At 42.7% G+C, this 12,789-nt stretch overlaps 1 protein-coding gene across 1 annotated transcript in view; it reads left to right on the forward strand.

The window, feature by feature from the left end:
• The window catches only part of ITGA4 (integrin subunit alpha 4), a 67,864-nt gene that overhangs the window by 36,992 nt on the left and 18,083 nt on the right, over positions 1-12,789 (forward strand). The window contains exons 13-17 of the mRNA XM_056861197.1: positions 904-949; positions 1,522-1,676; positions 2,735-2,889; positions 7,052-7,201; positions 10,293-10,369. Of these exons, the coding sequence (XP_056717175.1) occupies positions 904-949; positions 1,522-1,676; positions 2,735-2,889; positions 7,052-7,201; positions 10,293-10,369 (583 nt within the window). The remainder of the gene's footprint in view (positions 1-903; positions 950-1,521; positions 1,677-2,734; positions 2,890-7,051; positions 7,202-10,292; positions 10,370-12,789) is intronic.

Here is a 12,789-nt window from a genome sequence, read left to right on the forward strand (position 1 = left end):
CCCCTCAGCGATCAGACTGGCTTATGCCTCTGCTGGAGTAGAGTGTCCGCTTCATGTCCATTCTCACTCCACTAGAGCAATAGCTGCTTTGGAGGCATTCTCCTCTATCCTCAGTATTCAGGAGATCTGCAGAGCAGCGACATGGTCTACACTGGTCACCTTCATCCGGCACTACGCTGTCGATGTCGATTCCAGATCCGAGGCAGCTGTGGGAAGAGCAGTATTAAACAAGTTATTTCGTTGAACAGCTCACTCCTGCCTTCTTTACTGGTAAGCTTGCTATTATCCCATGTGGGACTGCACAGAAGCCACGAAAACGAAAAACAGTGTTGCTCTTACCTGTAACTGTTGTTCGTTGAATGGTCTTCTGTGCAGGCACACATCCATCCCTCCCTCCCCCCGCGGGCGGGGGAGGAGGGGAGCTCTCCTAGGGAGCTAACTCTTCTGGAAGCTTGGAAATCTTCTCTGTGGCTGGCCTGCACAAGCGCAGTCCCATGTGTGCCTACACAGAAGACCATTCAATGAACAACAGTTACAGGTAAGAGCAACACTGTTTTTCTCAATCAAGAATAATTTCCTTAGGATTGTACTGCCAGCCTGTTGTTCTGAACAACCACCTCCGACGGTGGCTTTTTCCTGCCTACTGGTGCGGCCTTATTTTCTCCTATTTTAATGCAAGGCATAAGAGAGAATTTCAGCTAGATCTGGCTGGCTCTGTTTAGAACGTTCCAGTGATATATACGGCTTTACGTATCCTCATATCCCCTCTAATTAATAATGTGCAAATAGTGATTTAATACAGTCCAGAGGTGAAAATGCAGTAAGGGGATTCATGCCTGAGAAATGGTTCCTGGTGACTAATGAGCATCATCAATAATGAGCATCATCAATTCTTCTCCACAGATGTAGCAGTTGGTGCTTTCCTGTCGGATTCTGCTGTGTTGCTCAGGTGAGGCCAACACATTTCAGTGCTTAGGGATAAGTGGACATAATGGTGAATTATGGGATGCAATTAAGAAATGTGCATTGTGATATTGGCCTCATAAGAATCTTTACTAAGCTCCTAACTCAGTAGTTAAGCTCTGTAGTTATGAACAACCGTGGCATATTTAAGTAAATACCTCTGGCAACACACACAAAAAATGCCACTGAGGGATTTTCCAGCCCTGAGTACTTTAAAATTTCAACCATTTGTTTCGTTTTGTTTGCTAAGATACTTGTATTTCGTTTTAAAAAAATAGCAACCTTCAAGATGCTCACATAAGTGGAAGAAATATAACAGCAAGTATTGTTACTGCAAAGAGCCTTGTGGCGCAGAGTGGTAGGCTGCAATACTGCAGTCCAAGCTCTGCTCACGACCTGAGTTTGATCCCGACGGAAGTTGGTTTCAGGTAGCTGGCTCAAGGTTGACTCAGCCTTCCACCCTTCCGAGGTCGGTAAAATGAGGACCCAGCTTGCTGGGGGTAAAGGGAAGATCACTGGGGAAGTGATCTTGTGACCTGACTTCTTCTCACTTCACAGGACAAGAGCAGTCGTGATAGTTAAAGCATTCTTTGAGCACCCTCATTCAGTCAATCGAACTAAATTGGAATGTGTGGAGAATGGACAGCCAGCTGTGTGCGTGAATTTGAAGATTTGTTTTACCTATCACGGACGAGCAGCTCCGGGTTATATTGGTAAGCTATGTGCTAAGTGCTACAACGTCGTTTTCCAGTGTTTAGTCTGAAGAGGAGAAGGTTGAGGGGGGATATGATAACCACCTTCAAGTACTTGAAGGGCTGTCATATAGAGGATGGTGCCGAGTTGTTTTCTGTTGCCCCAGAAGGTCGGACCAAAACCAACGGGTTGAAATTAAATCAAAAGAGTTTCCGTCTAGACATAAGGAAGAATTTTCTAACAGTTAGAGCGTTTCCTCAGTGGAACAGGCTTCCTTGGGAGGTGGTATGTGCTCCTTCCCTGGAGGTTTTTAAGCAGAGGCTAGATGGCCATCTGTCAGCAGTGCTGATTCTATGACCGTAGGTAGTTCATGAGAGGGAGGGCATCTTGGCCATCTTCTGGGCATGGAGTAGGGGTCACTGGGGGTGTAATGGGGAGTTAGTTGTGAATTTCCTGCATTGTGCAGGGGGTTGGACTAGATGACCCGCAGGGGGTTGGACTAGATGACCCTGGTGGTCCCTTCCAGCTCTATGATTCTATGATAGATGACCAGTTATATAGAGCAATCTTAAGTAGAGTTATACTGCTCTAAGTGCGTTGAAGGCAACAATGTAGGATCATATCAATTAAAATTTTCACGATTCTGTAATGGGAGTGTGAGGGGAGTGGGTTAAGTTTTCTATAATGGAATCTCAGTAGATTGGGAGCAGTATGTGATACAAAGAAATCTACTGGAATTTTCTTGAATCAATAAACTGAATGAATGAAAAAGCCTTTTGGATCAAACTTTTTTTTTTAAAGGCTTTTTGTGCTTTCATCACATTAAGAAACGTTTAGAAGCATTAGACATGAAAAGATTTGGAAATGGCATCAGAGGAATATTGTTGCTATTCCCAGGGTCTGAAAGAAAATCATATAATTAGAATGGTTGAAAAATGACATTATGGAATTGTGTGTGGCATTTGAACAGATCACCATACATTTATTGAAATGAAAGTACCTCTGGAGATGTCTTCCGAAACCATCTTTTTACATTATTATTATTATTCTTTCTCCCCCCCCCCCACAAACTTTACAGTATTGCTTTATAATCTAAGTCTGGATGTTAGCAGGAGGCCAGAAACCCCTGCAAGGTTTTATTTTTCGTCTAATGGAACGTCCGAAACTGTCCTTGGAAGCACTGAGATTTACAACAGCAATGTCACTTGCAGAGATCACCCAGCATTCATGAGGGTAATGTATTCTCTGACTTAAATGTAATAGTCAGGATGAAATAGCTGGTTCCAAGATGTCAGCATTGATGGCTGAAGGGTTGTTAGCTGGCCAGGATATAAAATGGTTTTGCCTGCCCAGAGGCCTCAGTAGCAACTTGTTCTGCAGAGAGGGGCAGTGCCGTACAGTGGCTAGAGTATTGGTCTGGGAGGTCCGGGTTTGAATCCCCACTCTGCTGTAGAAGCTCATTAGGTGACCTTGGGCCAGTCACGTGCTCTCAACTTAACCTGAGAAGAATGTAAGCCTCTTTGAGTCACCGTTGGGGAAAAAGGTGGGTTATAAATGAAGTAATTTTTTCCCAGTTTTTTTTTGGGGGGGGGGGGTTCAGGTTCCCCCCCTGAACTTTCGCATGTATATTTAGAAATGCTTATTATGAACGGAGCAGATTCATGTTGGGGAGGGGCCATGGCTCAGTGGTGGAGCATCTGCTTGGCATGCAGAAGGTTCCAGGTTCAATCCCTGGCATCTCCAGTTAAAGGGACTAGGCAAGTAGGTTATGTGAAAGACCTCAGCCTGAGACCAGGTTGAAATTAAATCAAAAGAGTTTCCGTCTAGACATTAGGAAGAATTTTCTAACAGAGCGGTTCCTCAGTGGAACAGGCTTCCTCAGGAGGTGGTGAGCTCTCCTTCCCTGGAGGTTTTTAAGAAGAGGCTACATGGCCATTTGTCAGCAGTGCTGATTCTATGACCTTAGGCAGATGATGAGAGGGAGGGCATCTTGGCCATCTTCTGGGCATGGAGAAGGGGTCATTGGCTGTGTGAGGGGGAGGTAGTTGTGAATTTCCTGCATTGAGCACTAGATGGACTAGATGACCCTGGTGGTACCTTCCAACTCTATGATTCTACCCTGGAGAGCTGCTGCCAGTCTGAGTAGACAGTACTGACTCTGATGGACCAAGGTCTGATTCAGTACAAGGCAGCTTCATGTGTTCATGTGTTTTATTCAAATAGATTGACATATTGTTCAGACAAGCCAGTGGGCACTGCTCTGACCTGTCCGTAAAGAATAAAGTTCTACTATTGGCAGTCCTTGACCTGGATAGCCTCAGGCTAGCTTGATCTCATCCGATCTCAGAAGCTAAGCAGGGTCAGCCCTGGCTAGTATTTGGAAGGGACACCTTCAGGGAATACCAGGGTCACGACATGGAGGCATGCAATGGCAACCACCTCTGAATGTTTCTTGCCTTGAAAATGCTAGTGGGTCGCCGTAAGCTGTGACCTGATGGCAAAAAAAAAAAAAAAAGTTTTCTTGAACGAATTCTCCAAATTTCCCTCTTTGGAAGGACGTTTGTACCAAAGTTTCATTAGTTCATCTCACTAAAGATATTACTGTCAAGTGAGAGTAGATGACGCTGGTGGTACGAACTTTGTTCTGACCTAATTTATTTCTTTAGTTTGAATTAATCATTTAGGAAAGAGTTCTTCCTTCCTCTGTGATTTCTGTAGATACGTGAAGCTGTAGAAGTTAAGCGTGAGTGTCTGCCAAGCGTAATCCTTGTAGCAGGCCATGTGTATTTTAAATATCTGAGGAAATAATAATTAATAGCTAATTAGTGTAATGAAAGGAACGTAGAGCAGATGCAGGGAAGGCCTTGTGGAAAATTAGAGTGAATTACGCAACATATGCATTGGTCAAAGCAAGCTTGTAGATGAGAATTAAAGCAAGGGGCATGTGGAGGGACAATCAGTGGCTGTCTGTCTGCTACACCCAGGGAATAATTTAATCAAGTTTGCTTTTGTAGTGTTCAGTGCTTCAAGCTGCTCTGTTTTCACCAAGTGGCTTGCTTTGGAATTGGGTCTTGGTTTGGAACATTCCGGCACAAACAAGGTTTCGTGCTGAAGTTAGTTTCATTAAACTTCTAGGTTGTACGGAGATATAAAGGAAACTGAATAGTCTCACCTCTAATTTACTTATTCTGACATACTGCAGGGATTCCCAAGAAGACTGTTAAACTTATCTTCATTCTGATGCATCCTGGCAACGATACCTTAAATTTAATCAGAAAGGGGGGAATGGGGAATCCGCTTTAGTGCTCATTCAAGAACTAATTTATATCAGATGTTATCACCCCAGGAGACTTTTTAACACAGGCGGCCTTTAAATCTGTTTAAAATACCCATAAATCCAGGAACACTAAAACGAGTTTAAACATAGCTCTAAATTTAGGCTTTAAAAACTGGACAATTAACGGTAAAAGTCTAAGCACACCCTTCTAAAGCATTTGCAATCAACTCTGCTTAAGACTGCCCTGCAAACTTCAGAGATCCATATTCTCGTTAAGATATTTTGTTGGGTCTTTTTTTCTTATTCCTTTTTCCAAGAGAATGTGGAGGGCTGTATTAAGAGCTCACTCTTGACTTTTGATGCATAAAAAGTACAGGTTCTTTCATATGTATTTTTATAGTCAGGGTTTCATTTGTGTGTAAAAGCCTTTTAAGACCTCAGAATACTAATGTACTATGTCCAAACAGTTAATTAAATTGGAAAAATCATAAGAATGTATGAGCATATGAAACTGGCTGAGATCAAATTGGATCATTGGTCCCTCTAGCTCAGTATTGTCTACTTTGACTGGAAGTGATCTTGAACACATGATGCTGCCTTCTACTGAATCAGACCCTTGGTCCATCAAAGTCAGTATTGTCTACTCAGACTGGCAGCGGCTAGCCAGGGTCTCAGGCTGAGGTCTTCCACATCACCTAAATGCCGGGGATTGAACTTGGGACCTTCTGCATGCCAAGCAGATGCTCTACCACTGAGCCACGGCCCCTCCCCTCTTCTGTGGTCTCAGGCAGACAAAGGTCTTTCCTAATACCTTCTGCTTGAGATCCTATAACTGACGATGCTTGGGATTGAGGCTTTCTGCATGCAAATCTGGTGCTTTGCCACCATGGCTCCATTTGGGCAGTAAGCTCTAGTCTGTAGCTGTTTGTCCCTGTGCTAATTCTATAATGAGAATTAAAGGAGGAATGTAACATTGGATGCAGCACTTAATAAGTGCCTTGAGTGGTCCTGCAGCAGGGCATTAGACAGATTCATGGAAGAAAGGTCCAATAATGACTACTAGCCATGGTGACTAAAGGGAACCTTCATATACAGAGGCAGCCAGCCTTTGAAACTCAAAGCAGGGCCATAGGAAGAAGGGGCGAGGGGGGCAGCTGCCACCCCTGTGGCATGCAGAGGGGGTGGCAGGACTGACTCTCCTACCTGGCACAGAGACTCTTGTAGGAGAGGCAGATCTGCTGCCCCCGCTGCATGCCACAGGGGCGGTGGCTGCCCCACCCTAGCTACGGCCCTGACCCAAAGAGGCAACATCCAGGGATGGCCTTGGCTACTGTACCCTATTTGTGGGCCATCCACCAGGGCAATTGGTTGGCCACAGTGTGAAACAGGATAGGACACTGACTCCCAATCAATAAAAGCTGGTGCAGAAGGTATCTGTTCTCCACGTTTTTTAGGCCTCTCTTACCAAACAAACTCTGTGGCTCAGTATTTTTTTTAACTTAATTATACCCTCTCACTGTAGAGCATTTTTGATGGCCAGATTCAACATATTTCCTTCAGCTGTTGTTAGTGGTAGATATAAGGGAATTCCACGAGAAGCAAGATGTTGTAGGTGTCAATGTAAAGAACCCGACACAATACATCATATTCTCTTATATTGTCCACTTTTCACAAGCTTCGGTTTTGTTTAATTGGTTCGCTTCCCCAATTCACTAATGCGGTGTCTACCAGAGATATAGACTATTTACTTGCTGATAAATGTCCTGAAGTTACCAATCAGGTAGCTGAATTTTTAGCCAAGGTTCTGAAGGAGGAGGGGAGCTCATAATTAACGGTTTTATAATGTAATTATTAATGAAATGTGAAACTCTTTGTTTTTTAGTTTTATATCTAGCCATTTCTTTGTTCTGTTTTCCTATTGTTAATGCCAATAAAGGTACTGTTTACTGTGAAACAGGATGCTGGACTAGATGGTCTACTGGTCTGATCCAGAAGGCTCCACTTACGTTCTTACGCCCTTGTCAATTTTCCATTTACCTTCAAGTTCTGACTTGAGAGAGCCTGTGTTTTCATATATTTTTTAATATAACTAACTTGTAAGGTTTCCAATTTTCTTAGAAAGATGTAAGGGATATCCTGACTCCTATACAAGTGGAAGCCACTTACCACCTTGGACATCATGTTTTGAAAAGAAAAAGTGCAGAGGAACTCCCACCTCTCCAGCCTGTTCTTCAGCAAAGAAAAGAAGACAATGTTGTATACAGCAAGGTAAGACTGTGGACTACTTACATTTGTGTAACTACATACCCTATTTGTGCCAGCACTAGACTGGTATATTATCAGTGCAATACGACATTTTGTGGATCGTTTCTAATGCAGGTACTTAATGAAATTTACCCTAAATGTAAAGAGGCAAAAGGAAGTCAGGAAGAAGGATTGCTCTAGAAAATGTGGCAAGAATCTATGTTACATTTGCAATTTCTTTCTCATGAGTTCTGTACAGCTGAACTGAATTTTATAAGGACTACCAAAATATTCAGATTTAAGCATCTTGCATCTAGGCAGCCAATTCCACTGGTGAACTATAAATGGTAAAGGTAGTCCCCTGTTCAAGCACTGGGTCTTTACTGACCCACAGGGTGACATTACATCATGACGTTTACTAGGCAGGCTATGTTTACAGGGTGGCTTGCCATTGCCTTCCCTAGTCATCTGCACTTTACCTTACCACAATCTGGTTACTCATTTTACCAACCTCGGAAGGATGGAAGGCTGAGTCAACTTTGAGCCGGCTACCTAAAACTGACTTCCGTCGGGATTGAACTCAGGTCATGAGCAGAGCTAGGACTGCAGTACTGCAGCTTACCACTTTGCGTCATGGGGCTCCATACTATGAACTACTCTCACTTAAAAAAAAAATGTTTCCTAATATCCACCAGGTATCTTTCCACCCATAATTTAAAAAGAAGAAGAAGAGTTGGTTTTTATATGCCGACTTTCTCTACCACTTCATGTATAGGAGTGGGGAAACCAACCTAGCTGGATGCAATCCTCTGTGTGTCACACTAGCCAAACCTTCCATCAGCACTGCAAAGTCAGATTTTTTCTTCATACATTTGTATTTTCCTTGCAGTAACACTGCAGTATTCCTAATTTGAAATTATTGGAATAAAGGTGGCATAGCCCTGACCTTGATGGCCCAGGCTAGCCTGATCTCATCAGATCTCAGAAGCTAAGCAGGGTCAGCCCTGGTTAGTGTTTGGATGGGAGACCACCAAGGAATACCAGGGTTGCTGTGCAGAGGAAGGCACTGGAAAATCACCTCTGTTAGTCTCTTGCCATGAAAACCCCCCAAAAGGGGTCGCCATAAGTCGACTGTGACTTGAAGGCACTTTACACACACACACACACAGCTTCAGTCACTCGGGTAAGAGAGAGAACCTGATTAATATGCAACAACTTATTGAGGACATTCCCATTTTTTCCAAATATGAATCTGTCCAAAAATATCGGTGCTTAACACTATTTCTTCACTGATCATGGCCACTGTTCTTGTTATTAAGACAACCATATGCTGGGACTGCCCTGACCTTGATCGTCCAGGCTAGCCTTATCTCGTCAGATCTCAGAAGCTAAGCAGGGTCAGCCCTGGTTAGTATTTGGATGGGAGACCACCCAGGAATACCAGGGTTGCCTTGCAGAGGAAGGCACTGGCAAACCACCTCTGTTAGTCTCTTGCCATGAAAACTTCAAAAGGGGTCGCCATAAGTCGGCTGCGACTTGACGGCACTTTACACACACACATATGCGTGAGAGTAGTGAGACGACATACTTTGGTTCATGAAATAATCATAGCCTGGATAAAATGGTTTCCAAAGGGTCAAGAGTGGAGAAAATGTGGATATATTCAGGGTCCAAAGTAACTGCTTGCCTTACTCCACAGAAAACCTTAAAGCAGTACTCCAGACTTAGTAAGAATGTATATTTATATGCTCCCATCTGCTGCTTGCAAAGGTTTCTGGATCAGGGCAATTTTTTTCCTTCACTAGAGTAATCGTAAGTTTTCCAGTACTGAGAGTGGAAAGACTGTGGTTAAGAAGATAATAACCCTTTCTAAATTAATAAATGTTTCCTTAGACAAATGTTTTTGTGTGTGATGAAAGGTCAAATGGATTTGTTTCTTCATCTCGCGAAGCTTCTTACTAGCTGCAAGCTCGCTGCAGCAAAATGTCAAATGAAAATGTGTAGCTTCCCAGTTAAGTGGCAAAGCAGCTTAGCTTTTCCTGTCCAGTCTTACCACTCTGTTTTGGAATTCATTTAATTTTATAGGACCGTTATATTTTTCATCACCCAGTAGTTATGTAAACATTATGCAACTCTGCAGAAAGCATTCAACAACATGAAGTTTTGCTGTTATCGTAGTGTCATTCCCTACAAAGCAAATGAACTTGATTGGATAATGGATAATTGTGGGATTTTAGAGTTAGGCTCTTTCTCGTCTGATGCCTGTTGAGTCTAGGGATGCTGCAAGTTTCACCATGAACACATTACTTTTGTGTTTGCATTGTGGTTTGGCAGGTATGGAAAAATAAGTTCCAGGATGTGAGTGAAGGAATCATAGCATCATAGAGTTGGAAGGGACCACCAGGGTCATCTAGTCCAACCCCCTGCACAAAGGAAATTCCAAACTACCCCTCCCCCACAACCCCAGTGATCCATACTTCATACCTAGAAGATGGCCAAGGTGCCCTCCCTCTCATGATCTGCCTAAGGTCATAGAATCAGTATTGCTGATAGATGGCCATCTAGCCTCTTCTTAAAAACCTCCAGGGAATGAGAGCTTACCACCTCCCAAGAAAGCCAGTTCCACTGAGAAATTGCTCTAACTAAGGAAGCAGGGAAAGAAAGAAAGTAATTTGTCAGAGAGAGGATCAAGATATACAATTTGAAGGAAGGTTTCTGAACTTCACAGTGAAAGGAGCTGCTTCAGAGAATACTGATTTTGCATTGGATCCAACTACTCTCTTCCAGCCTTCTGTTGATCTGTTTACCCCTAAATCTCTGTTCGTTTTTTGGTTCTTGTAGGTTATCCGGGCTGTGTAACCGTGGTCTTGGTTATACAGCCCGGATACCCTACAAGAACCGATGAACTCTGACTGTGAAAGCCTTCGACAATATTCTGTTCGTTTTCTCTGAAAACTACAAACGACTTCTCTAAAGTTAAGTGAGGAGCCTTCAGGCAAAAGAAGTCTTGCTCTGGAAGAGGAAAGGCTCTTCGCTTAGTGGAAGGGAGTTGTTGGATCAAACCTATCGTATCGTATTGTATTTAAACACGGATAATTTTTTGTTGTTCTTTCAGTTTGTTTTTGCAAGATTTTGTTCTCAAGAAAATTGTTCAGCTGACTTGCGAGTTTCTGGAAACCTTGGACTTCCAAAGTAAGTGTAGTATGCCTTGTTTCTGATGAAAAAGGCAGATAAATCAATTCTTTTATCAGAGTATCCGTTTACACATACAGATTACTAGTTACCTTCAGAATTGATTGAATTGGATTCATTTTGTTCTGGTGGAACAAAAATTATCAAGGAAGATGTTTTAAAATGTAATAAAGATACGCTACCTAAGCAGTTGCAACAGGGGCCAAAAAGTTTGTTGAACTGGATTTGTTTCCCCACTCCTGCACATGAAGCCAGCTGGGTGACCTTGGGCTAGTCACATTCTCTCAGCCCCACCTACCTCACAGGGTGTCTGTTGTGGGGAGGGGAAGGGAAGGTGATTGTAAGCCGGTTTGATTCTGCCTTAAGTGGTAGAGAAAGTCGGCATATAAAAACCAATTCTTATTCTTATTCTTCCCTGCTGCATATATTTCATACTGATATTCTATATTTGATTAATGAATAATAATAATCTGTAATTACTAGTTCTCACACTTGATTCTCACACTCCCAAATATGTACCTTGTGATTTTATTATATACATATCCACACTTCACTTTGGGGTTATCTTTTTTGTTTCATGTTAACGAAGCAAGATGTACAGCAGGAAAGAGAACACCAATTAATTATATGTGAAAAAAGAACTTCAGAACGTTCAGCTACTCAGATCCATCTACTGAAATGTTAACGCTTGTGCTTCTCTTTAATTTGGAACTGAGCTGCTTATGCAGAGCTTTTTACCTTCTGTTGCCTGTCTAAGTGCCAGCTTCTCTCCCCAAGGTGTTCAGTGACTAATGGGTTGGTCTCAAGCCAGAATATTTGATAAATGTCTATTTCCAGGCAGCTCTTCTGCAAGTCTTAATTAAACTTTAATGTCAAACTGAAGTTTACTTTTGAATCCTCTCAGGTGCCTTTGCTTGTTAACGTGATTAGAGAACACTAGGTGGAACATAAGATAGACATGCTCACTCATGTGCACGGGTCCTGTTTTATATTAACCTTGACTGAAAGTGAAATGCTGGAGTTTAAAGCTGCACAAGGTGACACAAAAGCATCATTAAACACTGATATGCTCATTAACATTTTAAAGTAATGCGAATTGGTGAAGGAAACATTTTTTTCCAAAGGATCCCAGCCAAACATAGATGCTGCTATGGGGATGTTTGAAGAGCCGAATTAAGATGAAGGGAGGGACAATCTGAGCAGAGAGAGGATGACTACCGAGATTGCTTGCTAAGTGTCAACTTACCACGCTGTGCATGCAACCAATCAGCACTCTGGTCTAGGTGTGTGCATATCGATAAACCCCGGACCGAAAATAAACCCGAAATTTGCCATTTTGGTAAATTTCCAGTTCAGGTTTACCAAATGCAGAAACCTGGGGAGAAAGCTGAAGCTGAATTATTTGGCTTTTTGGGGGGTCCTGGGGTGTGTGTCATTTTTTTAGGTAGAGCCCCCAAATTCACAGCGTAGCTTAAAGGGACTTTTCTTACACAAACCCCAAAGTTTGGTGAAGATTGGGCCTGGGGGTTCAATTTTATGAGGTTCAGAAGGGGTCGCCCCCTTCCTCCATTGACAATCATTGCAAAGTTTGCAGTAGTTGTCCATAGAGGAAGGGGGGCAGCCCCTTCCGAACCCTATAAAAGTGGACCCCCTTACCCAATCTTCACCAAACTTCGGGGATCGTGCAAGGGGAGTCCCTTCAAGCTACACTGTGAATTTGGGGGCTCTATCTCCAAAAATGCCCCCTCAGGAGAATTTTAAATGTACTGACCTTTTTAGACTTGTGTTGTCAGTAATGGCTGCCGGACTGCTTCCTTCCTCCTTCATGGTTGAGTGCAAGGTTGCTGTTAATTATAGGAAATTGAGTTCTTAAGGAAGGAAGGAAGAGGTCATTACAAGTGGACCCTGGACCCAATTTATGTGCTCCATAGTGTGTGGATTACATTCCTAATCACAAAGGGAGTGATAAAATATATTTATTCGTTGGCAGGACAATAGCTCTCACAGATGACAATATTACCATGTGTCTGAACTGGATGTATGGCAAAATTCAACTTGCCTTTTTGCGGGATGTTATAGATAACCAGGCCATGTTGGAGTTGAGAGAGTTTATCCCAAAATGTTTGCATCAAATGTGTAGTGATGACCTTCTTTCCACTTGGCAAGATGATAAGAGACAACCAAGTTATCTTAGGGCAAGAGCGCCCACTTGAGATAGTTTGATCATAGGTATGAGCTTGGGTGGCCAGTTTACCAAGTGCTTATATACACACCATCATAAAGCCATGAAACGTTGGCACAAAATATAATTTTTATTTGTTCCTCTTGAAAAATGGAGAAGATGGTTCCTTAACTCCTAAAGGAGAAAAAACTCATGATCATCTTATGCTGCCGAATTGTTCCGTGAGGGGTTATGTATT

This window comes from Euleptes europaea, chromosome 15, assembly GCF_029931775.1.
Source record: "Euleptes europaea isolate rEulEur1 chromosome 15, rEulEur1.hap1, whole genome shotgun sequence".
Classification (NCBI taxonomy): domain Eukaryota; kingdom Metazoa; phylum Chordata; class Lepidosauria; order Squamata; family Sphaerodactylidae; genus Euleptes; species Euleptes europaea.